At 41.9% G+C, this 22,138-nt stretch overlaps 1 protein-coding gene across 1 annotated transcript in view; it reads right to left on the bottom strand.

Annotated features, from left to right (window-relative positions):
• SPATA17 (spermatogenesis associated 17) overlaps window positions 1-22,138 on the bottom strand; it is a 253,310-nt gene that overhangs the window by 21,791 nt on the left and 209,381 nt on the right. The window contains exon 9 of the mRNA XM_069768487.1: window positions 17,301-17,427. Coding sequence (XP_069624588.1) covers window positions 17,301-17,427 — 127 coding nt within the window. The remainder of the gene's footprint in view (window positions 1-17,300; window positions 17,428-22,138) is intronic.

The following is a 22,138-nucleotide window of genomic DNA, read 5'->3' on the forward strand; positions in this document are numbered from 1 at the left end:
TGGTCTCCCCGAGGCCAATCATCTGTGCCTTTATAGTCTTTTTACTAGGCACTGCTCCTAATAGCCAGATTCCTACTCCACACTGATGAGGGGCAAAAACCCCGAAACAGCTGTCTGTGGATGGATACCATGCTTGGCATAGGTGGCTTTCCTTCATAGGATGCTGCCCTTCCCGTGGTTGTTCCTTCCCGGGGAAAGGCCTGGCTATTCACTGCTTGCGTCGAGAAACACGTGATGGTGTCTCCGCAGCTTCTTTACTTGCAGTAACACTCTTTGGACATCAGCTGGGTCCCAAAAAGGAGAAACTGTACATTCCAAGAGTTTCACTAAACTAAAAATGCTTCAACACCTCCACTCAGGCAACTTTCTAAAACCACCAAAATATTTCATAAGGCTCCAAGATGGATGATCTGCTAAGTTTCTACTTGGATCCATGAGGTGGAATGACATCATAATACATGTCAACGAAGCAAGACAGAACCAAAGGTGTCCATATTGTGTTGAAAGATGGGACAATAAAACCTGTCAAACTCAGCTTGAAAATTTTGAGTCTTATCGAATATGCTTGTCCAATTGGTGAAGTAAAAAATTAGACAGAATCTTTTAGGAATGATGGTCGGCCGAGCCTTTTGGTCGGCCGAGCCTTTTGTTACATCAATTAAATTCACGGTGGGTATGAGATTTATGTCTAGAACATGAACCAGGTTTGGCAAGACTTAAATACACCTCCAGTCTCCAGTGACCACGATTCATAAACATATACACGAAAATATATTTTACTGCTCCCTTTTACGGACTAAACTAATGTATGTATCACTTTTATGCTTCTCGTCCTTTTAGGAGTTGATCCAGTGATCGAAGAAATAACACTTTTTGAATTTTTTAAATTTTTTTTTCATGAACGCTACTTTGTGGATCCCGTCCTATAAATGTAATATTTAAAAGAAAAAAAAAAACAGTCTAAGCTTTGGGGAGAAAAGCAATTACAGAAACAGCATTAAAAATGCCAAGCACTCGGCAGAAGCAATTCTGGATCAGTTTAAAAAAGTGATTGATGAAAGTGTAATCCGAGCTGAAGGAACAGTTTCGCGACAAGCTGTGACCAGTCCCCACACTTCATTAGCTGCCATAATTAGCCTGGTGTTTCAATTTGTCAGAACTGGTAGGGACAATTTTGCTCAAAATGCAAACATCAAAAACAGGGTCCCTTAGTCTTCAAAAGGGGATGATGGTAGCTTTTTTTCCCTCCTTGTCTACGCTAAATAAAAGATTAATTGCAGCTGATGGGTGGCTGTGCTGTGATTGTCATTCTGTCTTGGTGCATTACTTGCAGCATTAGGAGATAGACAAGCTGACAAGACACTGCTCAATTTAGTATTTAGGACTCTAGAAGTCTGATAAATATTCAGTTGCTGGGGATCTGAAGTTTTATTGGTTGATTGAGCTCTTCCTTTTTGACTCTTTTAGGGTGGATGATGATTTTTCTCATATAGAAGAGTAATTTTAATAGACACTCTACCAGAAAAGCCAGGTAGGATATGCAGGGTAAGGAAATGTCCACACCACAGGCAGAGTGACAGGTAAAGCTACATACACAGGTACAGGCACAGGTAGAGCTACAAACACAGGTACAGGCACAGGTAGAGCTACAAACACAGGTACAGGCACAGGTAGAGCTACAAACACAGGTACATGCTCAGGTGCAGGCTCAGGTAGAGCTTCAAACCCAGGTACAGATAAAAGTAGAGCTACAAACATTGGTACGGATAGACCTACAAACACAGTGTGACAAAGTCACTGGAAAAAGTACTGTAGGGGAGATATGTATCACTGTGGTTGTTAGCTTCAGTGATATAAACCTAGGAAAACGCTCCAGCACACTGAGGGCTGAGAGGGGTTAATTGGCCTTGTTTAGGGCTAAGATGAGTGAATATATGTAGAGTGGGTGGAGACCAGAGGATAAATACACAGCCTTGTGTCTCATTTGGTGTTGGGTGTGTGGACTATGCCTTGAGTTATGTTTTCCCGTTAGGCTAGAAAGGCTGTGTTTGTTTTGCTAACGCTGAAGTGGTACATGCAGTACCTTTAATGAACCAGAGGAAAATGTAAAGAAACATCGTTCCTGTGTCTACCTCAACGTGCAGCCTCGTGAGCTGATACAGGCACAGGTAGAGCTACAAACACAGGTACAGGCACAGGTAGAGCTACAAACACAGGTACAAGCACAGGAAGAGATACAAACATAGGTACAGGCACAAACATAGGCACAAACACAGGATGCAATAACTGACCCCAATGGCACAAACAACTTCTATGGCCGCATTAGCTAGAAAGACAAAGTTGCTGATAATAATGTCCAATTTTTGAGAAGTGTCTCAAACAACTAATGATTTTCCCAATAGAAGCATTCTCTGGACAGTAGAAATCAGCAAATAGGTCCATAGAGGATCGAGTTCAAGTTGAGTTTCTTTAAATTCGCGCTTTCACGCAAATTCAAACACTTAGAGAATCAAATCATGGTTTGAGAAAAAAAACAAAACTTGGTCAACACCATTTCCAACACTGTTGAAGAATGAGAGAAAAATTTGGCTAAGCTGGTGAAATTGAATTTCAAAAGATCCGCTGCAAGAAATGTGATGAATATATTACATAGGGTCTCTCCATTTCAACTTTGCCTTCCGGGATCATTTCCAGGATTAAAATATATTTATTATCTAGCTGTCAGATCTCCAGAAATCCCAATCACATGGTTTTGGATCCCAGTAATGGCCCATCTTGAATGGAGAGGAGTTGCATATGCTTGATCTACTCTCTAGTAATTGTATATTGAACTGCTGGAGAAAGTTGAGTACAGCTCTAGGCCATTTTCAGCAGTCACAGAAAAAATAAACGTAAAGAAAGCCAAGAATGCATTTCAAAATGGGCCATTCCTGTGATACAAATCCCCATTCTTATGATTTCTAAGGGATCTCTTTGGTTAGATCCCAGTGAACAGAATGGTATCTCCCGTACTATGGAGGTCTATGGAGGTCTTCTTACCATAAGCCCTTTAAAGGCTACATTCACCCAAAAATCAATCTTAAAATCAAGGTATGATTAAATTAATCCCAAACTCACCCTAAAACTTTTGTAATGATCATGTGATGTGCTGGATTTGCGCTACTAATTTACAGCAAATTCAACAATTTATGATATATGTGGATGAGAATTTGCAAATGGAATTCACTTGTAGATAAAAATTCTTCAAGAAAATAGAAAGCATGTTTCGGATTTTCAAACCTACCTCTAAGGAGCTGCGCATTTTCCCCAGTGAGTAATGTAAAGACGTTGAATGTTTGGTGAATCGGCAACAAAATTCGCATGTGACACAGCCTTATTTTGCTGGAAAATCAAAGCACATTTGCGGTAAGATCCATCCGCCACACATGTTCGAACTGATGTATAGATAATAGATGATGAAGACAAATGGCTCTAGATATCAAAGGCAATACCTATGTCTTAGGGGCAGAAGCGAAATATCAAATTTAGCACCTATGATAAGTAGGAAATAACATGGTGGAGAAAGGCACTCGCCACCCTCAATACAAAGTGGGCACAATTATTAGGCCATTTGTATTTTCGATTATTTTATTATTGAACAACTCCAGCATTGTCAGTCAATCCAAAATGTTAACAAATCTGAAACTTGAATAATTCTGAAAGTAATAACGAGGTTTTGTCTTTCTAAGGAAAATCTCTCTGTGTGCAGAATTATTGGGCAACAAAATGAAAACCGGAAATTTTCCACCTCAATTGTTTATTTTCATCTGTTACAGTGAGAATAAGAACCAAACAACTCAAAATGTACAAAATGCATTACTGAAATTTCCCTAAAAATATCAGTGACCAATATAGTAATGTGGCCGTCCTTGTTTTCAATCATAAGCTCCATCCATGGAGTCTGTCAGTTTCTTCACTTTGGGCGGCACCAACCACGGCCCAAGATATTGATCATAGAAGAGACTGTTCTCCTTCACCACAAAATTCCATTAAAAAGGGTCCACCAGTTCTCACTAGGGTTTAAGTCCAGTGAGGACAAGGCCGGGTCATTATTCTTTCATCTCTAAGGCCTTTACTGACCCAAGGCCTTAACTGGCCTTGATGCATTGTCCTTTATAAAAAATGTTGTTTTTCTTAAAAGATGCAGACTTTTTCCTGTATAACTGTCTAAAGAAAGTGTTGTCTAAACATCTGCAGTAGGTTTGGGATTTGATTTTCCGTTCATCTTCAACCTGAAGAGGTCCAATTAGCTCATGTTTAACAATACCACTGCCATGATTCCACCCCTCAATGTGTCCGAGATGCAGCTACTGACAGTGGATCCACAAAGCCTCAAGTCCGGTGGGCACATGGATTGCAGAATGTTGGCTACTAAGGCAGAGGGCATGCAGGGTTTACAAAGTGATAGACAGTCGTAAGCACATCCGGTGCTGATGGTGGAGCACACCAAACAAAGTAGACATGTAAGTCTTAATCCTAAGACACAGGTGTGCGTCTTGGTGGGTCTTAAGCAGGCCTAGGGAGATGATGTCATCGAGCCTTGCCGGGCAACCTGCAAAACCCACCGTGGAGCACACTAGAGGGAATTGGATCCAGGTAAAGAAAGGAAAGCCCGGCATACCTACGACAGGTGTGTAACATCAGCTGATGTGCGTCTTTTTTTCTTAAGATGTTTTTGCAACCCCAGTAACTATTCACAACAGAACTATTGATGGTTGTGTGATTGCCTCACTATCTGAGCAACTTCAGGAGCTTCATCCTCTGTAAGACGGGTAACAATTTTTCAGAGACTTTCAGACTTTTCAGAAGTAAAACAAACTCCTAATAATTCTGCACACCCTGATAAAGGGCATTGTATCCTTAGTCTTCAACTCCACTCATTACACAAATATCGACTGATCTGCTTCAATCAATAAGCATGCAAGTTTATAAATTGTGGAGATGGGAAATCTGCATGAAAATGATGATACGGTAAAAATACAACCCACAGCCTAATAACTCTGAATACACTGTACATGTATAGCTTAAATTACATATATAGTTTGGGTTTTCTTCCCAATCAAACATTAGTTTTGGGCATGAAAGTTTTGCTGCTACTTGTCTTTTAATGATCTACACAGCAATGTGCTTACTTTACTGGCCATAAAGCGACTGTCAGGTTCCGTGTACAAAAAACAAATAGGAAAAATATTGAGTTGATATATAGGTGGCCATTGGTTGTTTACTTCGTCAAAGTAACTAGATATCTTCTTGGTAAGAGACCAGACAATAAACAATGTATTTAATCATCGGAGTGAAAGATGAAGATATTTGGGGCCTTTGCTGATTGAACGTTACACATTGCTTGTTTGGAAAAAATGAAAGACTCTCATAAATGCTTCTGAATTGTGTTGGCACGACACGGTACCTCCACCATCTGTACAGCCGAGGGGATGCCTGGACTTGTGACCTCAGGATCTCCGTCCAGTTTACAATAATCATATGAAGCTAATGTTGGACTCAATGAAGCTTTGGAGTTTGTATTTCATCCAGACATGGTGATTTCTGGAGAGAACAAATGAAAGCTGCCACACATGACAACAATGCAACCTGACCTCCCTCTGCCCGCGCTCCTGCCGTATCTCCTGCTACATCCTCTCCTACACCACACTGCTAGCTGGAATCATCTAAGTAAGCAAACTTGGAGATGAAAATGATGCAAAACTGCGCTGCCGAGAATCCAATATACATCAGGACAAACCACAAAGTTCATTGTCGTTTGTCCTGATGAAGAGGTATGATTACCTTGCAATGCCTTGACAAATAAAACCGCATTCATACCACATAGGGTCTCCTATCGTATATTGGATCCTCGGCATCGCAGTTTTATGGCCACTTTCATCTCCATGTTTGCTTTCTATCTGCTTGGTGGATCGGCAGCAGCCATCTTTGCTTACAAGCTAAGAAAGGGGTTGTGACTTTCACAACCCCCCAGGTGAGCAAATCCTGTTTTACTCTTTCTTCTGTAACCCGGATATTGCGCTTATTGTCATTCCATTTTTTATCTACTTACCTGGGATCTCCTAAGGAGACAGGATTAGCACATAAATCCTGTTTCTCCAGCTCTTGTACTTCATATCAGCGTCAAATAAATAAAGCTACTAATTTTCAAACGTGCTCAACTTTTAACCCTTAACTTTTTACTCAACATAACTTTTAGCCCCTTAAATGGTCCCTGTATTTTCATACAAGTTGATCTAATTGGAAAAGTAATCTGATAAATAGAAAAATAACTTTATTTATGAATTATATTTCCTTACCCCCGATAAATCCCTGCAAAGTGCTGGTCACTAGATTTCTCCCTTTTCTGTGACATACCGTCCACTGATAAGTGTAATCCATCTCTAATAGTAAAGACACTGAGACAGATCAAAGGAAGTGGATGTTGGTCTTTGTCTCTCCACAGAAAGTGGGGGAGTTGCTTTGTTGCTCTACAGAAATTGACAGCAGATCTTTGTCGCTCTACTCGAAGTGAGGGCAGATCTTTGTCACTCTACAGGATGTGAGGGCAGATCTTTGTCACTCTACAGGAAGTGAGGGCAGATCTTTGTCTCTCTACAGGAAGTGAGGGCAGATCTTTGTCACTCTACAGGATGTGAGGGCAGATCTTTGTCACTCTACAGGATGTGAGGGCAGATCTTTGTCTTTCTACAGGAAGTGAGGGCAGATCTTTGTCTCTCTACAGGAAGTGAGGGCAGATCTTTGTTGCTCTACAGGAAGTGAGGGCAGATCTGTCACTCTACAGGAAGTGAGGGCAGATCTTTGTTGCTCTACAAGAAGTGAGGGCAGATCTGTCACTCTACAGGAAGTGAGGGCAGATCTGTCACTTGACAGGAAGTGAGGGCAGATTTTTGTTGCTCTACAAGAAGTGAGGGCAGATATTTGTCACTCTACTGGAAGTGAGAGCAGATCTTTGTTGCTCTACAGGATGTGAGGGCAGATCTTTGTTGCTCTAGAGGAAGTGAGGGCTGATCTTTGTCACTCTACAGGAAGTGAGGGCAGATCTTTGTCTCTACAGGAAGTGAGGGCAGATCTTTGTTGCTCTACAGGAAGTGAGGGCAGATCTGTCACTCTACAGGAAGTAAGGGCAGATATGTCACTCTACAGGAAGTGAGGGCAGATCTGTCACTCTACAGGAAGTGAGGGCAGATCTTTGTTGCTCTACAGGAAGTGAGGGCAGATCTTTGTCGCTCTACAAGAAGTGAGGGCAGATCTGTCACTCTACAGGAAGTGAGGGCAGATCTGTCACTCTACAGGAAGTGAGGGCAGATCTGTCACTCGACAGGAAGTGAGAGCAGATTTTTGTTGCTCTACAAGAAGTGAGGGCAGATCTTTGTCGCTCTACAGGATGTGAGGGCAGATCTTTGTTGCTCTAGAGGAAGTGAGGGCTGGTCTTTGTCACTCTACAGGAAGTGATTGTGAAACTTTGTCACTTTACAGGAGTTGAGGATGGGTCTTTGTTGCTCCACAGGAACTAAGGGCGGATTTATATCAATTTAAAGGAAACCAGAGCACGTCTATGTCTCGCTAAAGGAAGAGAGGGCAGACCTGTCTACAGGAAATGAGAGCGCATCTTTCTAGCTTTACATGAAGTACAAATGAGTGTTTGTATCGCTACATGAAGTGAAGACGGATCTTTATCGTTCTTCAGGAAGTGAGGGCGGACCTTTAGCTTTCTACAGGAAGTGAGGGTGTATATTTACTGCTCAAGAGGAAATGGAATCGTCTCTATGTCTCTCCACAGGAATTGAGAGCAGATCTTTTTATCTATACAGGATGTAGAGGCAGATATATGTCTCCCTAGAGGAGCTGAGGAAGGATCTTTGTCTCTGCTCCTTTTCTCCTATGTGTCACACTGCATACCATCATAACACAGAGGTCGGCTTCAGTTGAGAGCAGGCAAGCCATTAGGCAGTATCAGGAGCAATGCATGCTAGGAAGTGAGGGGAAAGAATTTACTGTACCCATAGTGCTGGCAGAATGCTGTTGAGGAGAAACTGTCCACTCAAAAAGAATGGAAAATTACAGAGCATGAGAATCAGGAAGTACCGGGACATATTACTCAGGTTTGTGCGCTAATTGAATTTATATCTTGTTGTGATGTATGAGGGTAGAAGACCATGTTTTCTACAGGTTTTGAAGGCAGGTAAACAGCTATTTTAGAAGTAAAAGATACATTGATTTTTTTTATTCCAAAAGTTATCCTATCACTTTTTAATTTGTCTGTTGGCTTGGCGATATAAAGGTTTTGTTTGAGTTTGAATAGTTGGATTTTCTAAGTGGCAATTTTTTGGGGTGCATAGAAGATGAAAAACTTTTATTAGTGTCCTGGGGGGGATTATAATAAAAAAAAACAGCAATTCTTCCAGTTTTATTACTTTTTCAGATCAAACTGTTTTGTAAAAGAGAAGATGTATTTTTGTTTCAGTTTTATTAATTCATTTTTAAATGTATCTACATTTAGTTGACTTTTGCTTCCAATTTTACAGTCCTACTGGGTGACTTCTGTGAAGCATTGAAATATGCCTGTCAGTACCTGGGCACATGTCAGTACTGATGAGGCAACAATTTACCTCCATAGTTCTGCATAACCACTTTGATGCTGTTGTTGCTTTTTATTTTACTTTGTGAGTAGCAAGATCAGATTGATCATTATTCCTGGCCTTCGTAAAATACAGGTCACAGGTGACACTGCAGCTTCTGTGCTCACACCATCATGGTAATTACCTTTGCACTGCTGGGTGCAAACTACACAGATACAGCTGACACCTCAACTTCATGGTAACATTTACAGTGCTGGGTGCTAACTACACAGATACAGCTGACACCTCAGCTTCATGGTAACATTTACAGTGCTGGGTGCTAACTACACAGATACAGCTGACACCTCAGCTTCATGGTAACATTTACAGTGCTGGGTGCTAACTACACAGATACAGCTGACACCTCAACTTCATGGTAACATTTACAGTGCTGGGTGCTAACTACACAGATACAGCTGACACCTCAACTTCATGGTAACATTTACAGTGCTGGGTGCAAACTACACAGATACAGCTGACACCTCAACTTCATGGTAACATTTACAGTGCTGGGTGCTAACTACACAGATACAACTGACACCTCAACTTCATGGTAACATTTACAGTGCTGGGTGCTAACTACACAGATACAGCTGACACCTCAACTTCATGGTAACATTTACAGTGCTGGGTGCAAACTACACAGATACAGCTGACACCTCAGCTTCATGGTAACATTTACAGTGCTGGGTGCAAACTACACAGATACAGCTGACACCTCAGCTTCATGGTAACATTTACAGTGCTGGGTGCAAACTACACAGATACAGCTGACACCTCAACTTCATGGTAACATTTACAGTGCTGGGTGCTAACTACACAGATAAAGCTGACACCTCAGCTTCATGGTAACATTTACAGTGCTGGGTGCAAACTACACAGATACAGCTGACACCTCAACTTCATGGTAACATTTACAGTGCTGGGTGCTAACTACACAGATACAGCTGACACCTCAGCTTCATGGTAACATTTACAGTGCTGGGTGCTAACTACACAGATACAGCTGACACCTCAACTTCATGGTAACATTTACAGTGCTGGGTGCAAACTACACAGATACAGCTGACACCTCAACTTCATGGTAACATTTACAGTGCTGGGTGCTAACTACACAGATACAGCTGACACCTCAACTTCATGGTAACATTTACAGTGCTGGGTGCTAACTACACAGATACAGCTGACACCTCAACTTCATGGTAACATTTACAGTGCTGGGTGCAAACTACACAGATACAGCTGACACCTCAGCTTCATGGTAACATTTACAGTGCTGGGTGCAAACTACACAGATACAGCTGACACCTCAGCTTCATGGTAACATTTACAGTGCTGGGTGCAAACTACACAGATACAGCTGACACCTCAACTTCATGGTAACATTTACAGTGCTGGGTGCTAACTACACAGATACAGCTGACACCTCAGCTTCATGGTAACATTTACAGTGCTGGGTGCAAACTACACAGATACAGCTGACACCTCAACTTCATGGTAACATTTACAGTGCTGGGTGCTAACTACACAGATACAGCTGACACCTCAGCTTCATGGTAACATTTACAGTGCTGGGTGCTAACTACACAGATACAGCTGACACCTCAGCTTCATGGTAACATTTACAGTGCTGGGTGCAAACTACACAGATACAGCTGACACCTCAACTTCATGGTAACATTTACAGTGCTGGGTGCTAACTACACAGATACAGCTGACACCTCAGCTTCATGGTAACATTTACAGTGCTGGGTGCTAACTACACAGATACAGCTGACACCTCAACTTCATGGTAACATTTACAGTGCTGGGTGCAAACTACACAGATACAGCTGACACCTCAGCTTCATGGTAACATTTACAGTGCTGGGTGCAAACTACACAGATACAGCTGACACCTCAGCTTCATGGTAACATTTACAGTGCTGGGTGCTAACTACACAGATACAGCTGACACCTCAGCTTCATGGTAACATTTACAGTGCTGGGTGCTAACTACACAGAAACAGCTGACACCTCAGCTTCATGGTAACATTTACAGTGCTGGGTGCAAACTACACAGATACAGCTGACACCTCAACTTCATGGTAACATTTACAGTGCTGGGTGCTAACTACACAGATACAGCTGACACCTCAACTTCATGGTAACATTTACAGTGCTGGGTGCAAACTACACAGATACAGCTGACACCTCAGCTTCATGGTAACATTTACAGTGCTGGGTGCAAACTACACAGATACAGCTGACACCTCAACTTCATGGTAACATTTACAGTGCTGGGTGCTAACTACACAGATACAGCTGACACCTCAGCTTCATGGTAACATTTACAGTGCTGGGTGCTAACTACACAGATACAGCTGACACCTCAACTTCATGGTAACATTTACAGTGCTGGGTGCTAACTACACAGATACAGCTGACACCTCAGCTTCATGGTAACATTTACAGTGCTGGGTGCAAACTACACAGATACAGCTGACACCTCAACTTCATGGTAACATTTACAGTGCTGGGTGCTAACTACACAGATACAGCTGACACCTCAGCTTCATGGTAACATTTACAGTGCTGGGTGCTAACTACACAGATACAGCTGACACCTCAACTTCATGGTAACATTTACAGTGCTGGGTGCTAACTACACAGATACAGCTGACACCTCAACTTCATGGTAACATTTACAGTGCTGGGTGCAAACTACACAGATACAGCTGACACCTCAGCTTCATGGTAACATTTACAGTGCTGGGTGCAAACTACACAGATACAGCTGACACCTCAGCTTCATGGTAACATTTACAGTGCTGGGTGCTAACTACACAGATACAGCTGACACCTCAACTTCATGGTAACATTTACAGTGCTGGGTGCAAACTACACAGATACAGCTGACACCTCAGCTTCATGGTAACATTTACAGTGCTGGGTGCAAACTACACAGATACAGCTGACACCTCAACTTCATGGTAACATTTACAGTGCTGGGTGCTAACTACACAGATACAGCTGACACCTCAGCTTCATGGTAACATTTACAGTGCTGGGTGCTAACTACACAGATACAGCTGACACCTCAGCTTCATGGTAACATTTACAGTGCTGGGTGCTAACTACACAGATACAGCTGACACCTCAACTTCATGGTAACATTTACAGTGCTGGGTGCTAACTACACAGATACAGCTGACACCTCAGCTTCATGGTAACATTTACAGTGCTGGGTGCTAACTACACAGATACAGCTGACACCTCAGCTTCATGGTAACATTTACAGTGCTGGGTGCAAACTACACAGATACAGCTGACACCTCAACTTCATGGTAACATTTACAGTGCTGGGTGCAAACTACACAGATACAGCTGACACCTCAGCTTCATGGTAACATTTACAGTGCTGGGTGCAAACTACACAGATACAGCTGACACCTCAGCTTCATGGTAACATTTACAGTGCTGGGTGCAAACTACACAGATACAGCTGACACCTCAACTTCATGGTAACATTTACAGTGCTGGGTGCTAACTACACAGATACAGCTGACACCTCAGCTTCATGGTAACATTTACAGTGCTGGGTGCAAACTACACAGATACAGCTGACACCTCAACTTCATGGTAACATTTACAGTGCTGGGTGCTAACTACACAGATACAGCTGACACCTCAGCTTCATGGTAACATTTACAGTGCTGGGTGCTAACTACACAGATACAGCTGACACCTCAGCTTCATGGTAACATTTACAGTGCTGGGTGCTAACTACACAGATACAGCTGACACCTCAGCTTCATGGTAACATTTACAGTGCTGGGTGCTAACTACACAGATACAGCTGACACCTCAGCTTCATGGTAACATTTACAGTGCTGGGTGCTAACTACACAGATACAACTGACACCTCAGCTTCATGGTAACATTTACAGTGCTGGGTGCTAACTACACAGATACAGCTGACACCTCAACTTCATGGTAACATTTACAGTGCTGGGTGCAAACTACACAGATACAGCTGACACCTCAGCTTCATGGTAACATTTACAGTGCTGGGTGCTAACTACACAGATACAGCTGACACCTCAGCTTCATGGTAACATTTACAGTGCTGGGTGCTAACTACACAGATACAACTGACACCTCAGCTTCATGGTAACATTTACAGTGCTGGGTGCAAACTACACAGATACAGCTGACACCTCAGCTTCATGGTAACATTTACAGTGCTGGGTGCAAACTACACAGATACAACTGACACCTCAGCGTCTGTACTCACACCATCAGGACAGCATTTACAGTGCTGGGTGCTAACTACACAGATACAGCTGACACCTCAGCTTCATGGTAACATTTACAGTGCTGGGTGCAAACTACACAGATACAGCTGACATCTCAGCTTCAAAGTAACATTTACAGTGCTGGGTGCTAACTACATAGATACAGCTGACACTTCAGCTTATGTGCTCACACCGTCAGGGAACTATTTACAGTGCTGGGTGCTAACTACACAGATACAGCTGACACCTCAGCTTCATGGTAACATTTACAGTGCTGGGTGCTAACTACACAGATACAGCTGACATCTCAGCTTCATGGTAACATTTACAGTGCTGGGTGCTAACTACACAGATACAGCTGACACTTCAGCTTATGTGCTCACACCGTCAGGGAACTATTTACAGTGCTGGGTGCTAACTACATAGATACAGCTGTCACCTCAGCTTCATGGTAACATTTACAGTGCTGGGTGCTAACTACACAGATACAGCTGACACCTCAGCTTCATGGTAACATTTACAGTGCTGGGTGCTAACTACACAGATACAGCTGACACCTCAGCTTCATGGTAACATTTACAGTGCTGGGTGCAAACTACACAGATACAGCTGACACCTCAACTTCATGGTAACATTTACAGTGCTGGGTGCTAACTACACAGATACAGCTGACACCTCAACTTCATGGTAACATTTACAGTGCTCGGTGCTAACTACACAGATACAGCTGACACCTCAGCTTCATGGTAACATTTACAGTGCTGGGTGCAAACTACACAGATACAGCTGACACCTCAACGTCATGGTAACATTTACAGTGCTGGGTGCTAACTACACAGATACAGCTGACACCTCAGCTTCATGGTAACATTTACAGTGCTGGGTGCTAACTACACAGATACAGCTGACACCTCAACTTCATGGTAACATTTACAGTGCTGGGTGCTAACTACACAGATACAGTTGTCACCTCAGCTTCATGGTAACATTTACAGTGCTGGGTGCTAACTACACAGATACAGCTGACACTTCAGCTTATGTGCTCACACCGTCAGGGAACTATTTACAGTGCTGGGTGCTAACTACATAGATACAGCTGTCACCTCAGCTTCATGGTAACATTTACAGTGCTGGGTGCTAACTACACAGATACAGCTGACACCTCAACTTCATGGTAACATTTACAGTGCTGGGTGCTAACTACACAGATACAGCTGACACTTCAGCTTATGTGCTCACACCGTCAGGGAACTATTTACAGTGCTGGGTGCTAACTACACAGATACAGCTGACACCTCAGCTTCATGGTAACATTTACAGTGCTGGGTGCAAACTACACAGATACAGCTGACACCTCAGCTTCATGGTAACATTTACAGTGCTGGGTGCAAACTACACAGATACAGCTGACACCTCAACTTCATGGTAACATTTACAGTGCTGGGTGCTAACTACACAGATACAGCTGACACCTCAACTTCATGGTAACATTTACAGTGCTGGGTGCTAACTACACAGATACAGCTGACACTTCAGCTTATGTGCTCACACCGTCAGGGAACTATTTACAGTGCTGGGTGCTAACTACACAGATACAGCTGACACCTCAGCTTCATGGTAACATTTACAGTGCTGGGTGCAAACTACACAGATACAGCTGACACCTCAACTTCATGGTAACATGTACAGTGCTGGGTGCTAACTACACAGATACAGCTGACACCTCAACTTCATGGTAACATTTATAGTGCTGGGTGCTAACTACACAGATACAGCTGACACCTCAACTTCATGGTAACATTTACAGTGCTGGGTGCTAACTACACAGATACAGCTGACACTTCAGCTTCATGGTAACATTTACAGTGCTGGGTGCTAACTACACAGATACAGCTGACACCTCAACTTCATGGTAACATTTACAGTGCTGGGTGCAAACTACACAGATACAGCTGACACCTCAGCTTCATGATAACATTTACAGTGCTGGGTGCTAACTACACAGATACAGCTGACACTTCAGCTTATGTGCTCACACCGTCAGGGAACTATTTACAGTGCTGGGTGCTAACTACATAGATACAGCTGTCACCTCAACGTCATGATAACATTTACAGTGCTGGGTGCTAACTACACAGATACAGCTGACACCTCAACGTCATGATAACATTTACAGTGCTGGGTGCTAACTACACAGATACAGCTGACACTTCAGCTTATGTGCTCACACCATCAGGGAACTATTTACAGTGCTGGGTGCTAACTACATAGATACAGCTGTCACCTCAGCTTCATGGTAACATTTACAGTGCTGGGTGCTAACTACACAGATACAGCTGACACCTCAGCTTCATGGTAACATTTACAGTGCTGGGTGCTAACTACACAGATACAGCTGACACCTCAGCTTCATGGTAACATTTACAGTGCTGGGTGCTAACTACACAGATACAGCTGACACTTCAGCTTATGTGCTCACACCGTCAGGGAACTATTTACAGTGCTGGGTGCTAACTACACAGATACAGCTGACATCTCAGCTTCTGTACTCACACCATCAGGATAGCATTTACAGTACTGGGGTACTAATTACACAGATACAGTTGACAACTCAGCTTCTGTGATTACACCGTCAGGGCAGCATTTGGAGTGCTGGGTGTTAACTACACAGATACAGCTGACACTTCAGCTTGTGTGCTCACACCATCAGGATAGCATTTAGTGTGCTAACTACACAGTTACAGCTGATACCTAAGCTTCTGTGCTCACAGTGCTGGGTGCTAACTACACAGATACAGCACCATGACTGTCCCTAGGTTGTGTTTGGTATTGCAGATCAGCTTCATTAAGGTGTATGAGGCTGAGCTGCAATGTCACTCACAGCTTGTGGCTGGTTTTGGAGGAAAAAAAAGATATTCTTACTTTTATCAATCAGTACAAATTCAACTTATGAACCGCATTACGGAGGGAATATTTCTCAAAATTAAAAGTCTGAAACCATCCAAAAAAAAAATCAATTTTTACATAAGGAAAATATATATGCCTGAATTCCCAATAACGACATTCAGTCCATTGTTAAAGGTGATACGGTACAGAGGAATGACATGGGGAGCTGGCGCGTTTTATTCCAAGCCATATGATCCATAAGTAAGTCCTGTTTCTCCACTATACAGTTGAGCTGTAATGATCCCCACACACAGCACCTGCACATCAATTATGATAATCATAATCACGGTCGTTAAGCTGAATGTTCATTATTATCAGGATGCTGGTGACAGCAGATTCAATCATCGGGTGCAATGGGCAAGAAGGCACAGGCCCACCCAAGTTCCGCACACAGCGCTGTGCCACATTAAATCTATGATGTGTTCCACATCCCACTCTATTCCGAGAGCTGCAGACGGTAAAGGTCAGTTTTATGTTCTGTGCAATATGCTTAGGTTCCCGAAATGAAATCTGTGGAGCCCTAGTTATTTGTCAGCATTGTGTATCGTAAAAGCCTTGTGTACAGCCTAAAAACTCATGCATCTCATTAAGAGTCTGTGTCCTCTCCTAAAGCATCGTAAGAGGGATGGAGGCTAATCGCCGAGATACTGCGATGTGGATCAGGAAGATACAGAGGCTTATATCAAAGAGGATATAAAATATATACCCATTATCTCAACCTTTAGCACCAAATATATTGATTAGATCAATAGACAGACAATTAGGTAGATATGAGATGGATAGATAGATGATAGATAGATAGAAAAAATAGGGGCAGCACTCCTTCGTGACGTTTTGGCCCACATTAGGACCTTTCTCAAGCCACATATTGGCTTGAGAGAGGTCCTCATGTTGACCAAAATGTTGCCTATATGGACCATTAAAAATTCACTTTATATCTAACCTCATTGTATTGGAGTGCTGGATAGATAGATAGATAGATAGATAGATAGATAGATAGATAGATAGATAGATAGATAGATTAAATTACAACTTCTCCAGGACCCCACTTTTAGCAGCTCTCCATTCTGGCTATTAGAGAGCTGTTGTTTTGTAGAAGGACCCAAATAAGGTGTGGGGGAAAGTCCTGAAGGCATGTATAACAGGTCTTCATGTAAAGTCCTTGTTCTGTAACTGTGAACTGCATGTTTCCTAGTCAGCTAGTTATAGCGGTTACTACAGGTGAAGAAGACATAATCTGGTCACAGGATCACCCAGACTTTACATTGTCCCCGTCTGCCCGGTTTTCCTTTTTACTCTTGCCTTTTCTCTAGAGTTTAGCATGTCTGGAGGGACGCTCTGCGGGACATTTTATATTTTACCTTGTTGCCCTGAAGAATCTCTTTTCTTCAACATCCAGTGACAGAGAATATATTACCTTGTGTGAAATCCATTTTACTTGATCTTCATCTCGAAATAAGTCAGGAATCTGCTTGTATTCCGTAGAAGTATGAAGTAGAGGTTCGTAGGCTTTATTCTTATGGAAAGATGAAAATGGAGAAAATCTGAAAGAAAAAAATCATATGTGATATGATATCCAGATGCTGAGACACCCATGGATAGCTATAAGGAAGGAGCAGGAGATATTAGCTGAGCATGGGTCTCATGCAGGACTAAAAAACAAAAGTCTCGGAGCAGTTGATTTATTGATTTTATTTATTTTTCTTGCTGATATAGCGCCATAATATTCTGCAGTGTTTTACAGACATTAGCATCACTGTCCCCAATGGTCCTCACAAACTACATTTCCCACCAGTATGTGGGAGGAAACCGGAAACCAGGAGGAAACACATGTAAACATGGGGAGAACATACAAACTCCTTGCAGATGTTGTACTTGGTGGCATTTGAACCCAAGACCCCAGCGCTGCAAAGCAACAGTGGCACAGCTGATCTTATTCGATTCTTCATTTTAGCGATCAGTTGAGGTCTTAACATTCTGATCCCCAGTAACGTAAACTTCTGAACTTGTGAAAAGCTTTTTTTTAAAAGTGTAGTTACTCTTTAAAGATGTTGTCCCCTTTCAGTTAATCTTCATCGCCGAGTATGAAAAAAAAAACCCTGCTAAGCTCGCTGGCCTTGGGTTCACCAGTGAGTCGCCGCCACTGCTTCTGAGATCTGGCTGAAGTCACATCAACATTGCAGCAGCCAATTAGTGAGCTCGGCGGCTTTGGTATAGATGGAAGCTGCTGAGCTCAAAGATTGGCCGTCATGCTGATGATGTGATGTCAGTGCCGCAGTCAATGCCAGAAACCTGAACGGCATGAAATGTCTGATCCTTACTAAGTACGGGAGCATGGAAGACTTGTGTTACAAGAAGTAAGTCTTCATTAGAGTCCCATGTAACCAAAGACAAAGACAACACCCTAGCGCTCTGTGTGATGATGGTCATCAATCGGTTGAACAAAGATCATGCCCATTCTTTTTGACTTTCTCGGTCATTCTTGGTAAGTTGCATCTCATCATTATCATAGGTCTTTATGACATATTCCTTTCCAATCAATATGTTAAGGACCAATAATGGGATCCAAGAGCCTCTACTTCTAGGTCAAGTCACAACCTATGCATCCTATTCTTTTGATGACTAATCAAAGTAGGATACACCTGAGCTACAGGTCATTGTCCATGTTTCCTATATCTTCTCCTTGGTTGCTCTTTCAGTCACCTTCCCAAAAGTCCAAATAAAAAGAATAAAACAGCTTGAATACCCAGCTAGGTCAAAGACAAAGCAGCCAAAAGGAAGAAGTTGAAATCCAGTGAACCTCGTTACAAACAACTTCTGTGATTCACTTCATGTTTGACTATTGTCTGAAATCAAACCAACAAGTGTCGGGAACTTTTTCCATAATTTTTATTTGCGAGGAATAAAGTGACCACAAATCACAGGTACTTAAACTGCTCTGAAAATGAGTAAACGCAGCCTTAGCATTGTCAATATGACCTCCACATGTAGAGCTATGAATTACCAGATGGTACCAACTCTTCACTGCTGTGTTACTTTTTATTCAGAATATTTTGGCTTCTTCTCCTATTTTTATAACTTAGTTTTGAGCTGTGACGTCCTAACACTATTCAGGTTGACGATAAAATGGCTGCTGCACTGCACTCCCTGCATGGGCTTTTATACAGGCTATGACAGGCTGTTCTATATTGTGTTATGTGCTATTCTTTGTGATGTGATAGCTGCAAGTCATCTTGGGAAGGCTACCGGTTCATGTCTCAGGTTGGCTTCTCTAACTTGTGCAATTTTCTGCATTGTGGAAATTAGTGGTGATTATTTTTGGCAATTCGCGCTAATCCAATTGCACACTGTTCGAATTCACGGGATCCAGAACATTTCTAAAAATTTTACAAAAAATTAACCTGAATCTTTCATTTCACTGCAGGCAATATTTTATGCTATGAGATACAATATGACACATGTGGGCTGTAAACCTGGTTCCCACCTAGCGGAGAGGAGCAGGAAAAAAAGAAAAACAATGCCAGATTCAGAACAGCGGCATTTACACCAGGGGGAAAAGAAAAAATATTTATGTCAAGTGATAAGTACAGGCTGGAGTGAGCCGGGCGGTGTACGTGAAAGCCGGCATGACAGGGGGTTTGGAGGAGAAGGGGCAGGGGGTGGGGTTATTTAAAAGCGGGGATATGCATATGATGGGTTTATTGGGCAAGGAGGGGGTGGGGTTAGACAGTTCCCACTCTGGAGACCATCAAGAAGTCCTGCCCTCCCGCCCTCTTTTTTCTTTAATGTTGTTGAGTGTTTTGCTTAAAAGAATAGTTTTGGGTCATAGTGGCTTTATGCGGTGGGTGGGGTCCTTGAAGTTGGTGCTAAATTGGCCTGGGGGATCCGTCGGGATATGGATTCTTCAGTTGGTGTAAAGTTTGGTTTCGGGTCTGGTGATTTGGGGGGAATTTCGGCAACGGTGGGCCGGATTCCCAAGTTTTAAGTGGACAATGGTAACCCTTTGGGGTATTTTGGTGCTCTCGAGCCAGTGGGGTAACGGCTGAGTAAATTATGGTCTGTTTTTCTGTCCACAATTTTTCTCGTATGGTTAACACCAGATTTTGAGCTTCAAGGACCCTCCCCAGGCTACTTTACTGTTATGTGTTTGTACGTTTTACACTAAATGCCGCTGTGGCCAATTATTATCCATGTTTAGAATCCGGTCATTATTTGGGTGAAGGGGGGCTCTAAGCACGGGAAATGGGGTTCGTTGGGAAAAGGGGATTTTAGATTTGAAAAAGCCCCACCGGGTTATCGACAATACCAATGTCATGTCCTCCTCTTAAGTAATGAATCTAAAATAAAAAAACTATACAAAAATTTACAAGTTAAATGGATAATTTTTAGTCCCCGCATCGTAATGTTGAGTCAAAAGGATTATAATAAAGGCTAACAGCAATTTATTTGTTGCTGCTGGAAACAATCTCAGATAAATTTATTTTATTGTCTTCATTTATTTTTACAAAATAATAGAAAGTTAAATAAAAATACAATTTCAAACTAAAGGCATTGTTTTAAGGAACGTTTGATAAAAGGCTAAGAAATCCTGCAATTAAATCTAGTTAATTTAGCTTTAAATTATACAACAGTGCAGAAGCATGTATATCCTCCTGGGATCTGCAGCACTCATACAAGACAGATTATACTACTTGCGAGGCTAATTTGCACATGGGATGGACATCAGTGAAAAAATTAATGTGGCCCCAATGTCCCTGAGTATACAGAAGAGGTGCTGTGAGCCGGCTGCCGCACTTACAATTTTTATCACTTCTGAATTGCATTTTAATAGTACATTTTTCTTATGCTTCGACATGAAAGAAAATTTGCTATCTCTTGGGATCCTATGGCTGAAAAGCCATGGCAGGCGCTGGAGAAATCTGCCTTAAAACATACGAGAAAATGCGCTGTGTGGCGATGGGAATACAATGTGTACTCGTGTCATATCTGATTATTAACAGACACAAAAGGAAATCAAAGGCGTCAGTCTACTGGCGCTGCGTTACGGAGATATAGGCATTCGTGGTGCAATGGATTCAAGACGTCAATGAAAAAAAAAAAACTATTGAAGTTTGCTGCATTTTTTTACACGGGGAGAAATATGGCGATGTAGTCATAATTGCATAATATATAATTACATGAATACTCTTCATTTCATTTGACAAGTCAACTCTATCCATATATCCATATTTTATTTCTCACCCCTTTTGTGCACCATACTGCCACTTTAACTCTTCCATCGCTTCCTTTCATTCAAATCTTAGAAATTACCAAACTCATCAAAGCTTAGAAAAGTGGCGTAAAAGCTCTGAAAAGCGTTGGAAAAGTCGCAAAAATTTCATGCCAATTTGAATCAGCTCGACCAAAGGGGAATGAGCCAGGGCGGCGCGGTGCGTGACTATACTTGTTCGTCCGATTCTTCAAAAGTTCCGGAGCTTTGTTCGCCAGAAATTCTACTCCAATCCCTGGTGAGCTAAGCCATTCTTGATGGATCAGCTCCTAAAAGTTCTGAGTCATTTTACAACTTGGTAAATTTGAGCCATTTTACAACTCGGTAATTTGGTAATGAAGGGCCCAAGTCATAATTTTGTGGTAGGGGTTTAATTCCTTTTTTTTTTGTCTTCTGGTATTTGTTGACAATTTAGATCAAAATTCTTCAAAATGGTGCACACGGTTCATGAGTTTTGCTTAAGTTAAGAAATGTTTATTTTTGTCCTCAACTTTTTTTTTCAACTTTTTTTTTTCAACTTAATCGCTAAAATTTGGAACTGTACAAAAAATTACTCCTGGAAGGGGCTGGAATACATTTTGCACGAATAAATTGTGACTTTTTAAAAAGTTACTAAATTCACGAATCTGCTGAAAACATCTGAAAATCTAAAACCCTTCCCCACAATGTTGAACATAAAAACAAAACAGGTGAATACATAAAATCTGCTTGAAAAAAAGGCGCAAATTAAAAAAAAAATAAGGCCCTAATGAAAAAAAACACACCAAAATCTAGCCATTATGGTGACAAGTTTACAAAAAGCATTGAAATGCATCCTTACAGATTTCGTGAAAAACTGAAATTACATTTTTTGAGAGAAGTGTTGTTATGTACAATTCTATACTTATTACATATGATTTATTCCCTTTTTACATTTTTGTGATGATTTTTTAATTGTATCTACGGTAAATGTTTCATTTAAAATATTATGGGGCGTGCCATGTTAC

The sequence above is a fragment of the Ranitomeya imitator genome, chromosome 5, assembly GCF_032444005.1.
Source record: "Ranitomeya imitator isolate aRanImi1 chromosome 5, aRanImi1.pri, whole genome shotgun sequence".
Taxonomy (NCBI): Eukaryota; Metazoa; Chordata; class Amphibia; order Anura; family Dendrobatidae; genus Ranitomeya; species Ranitomeya imitator.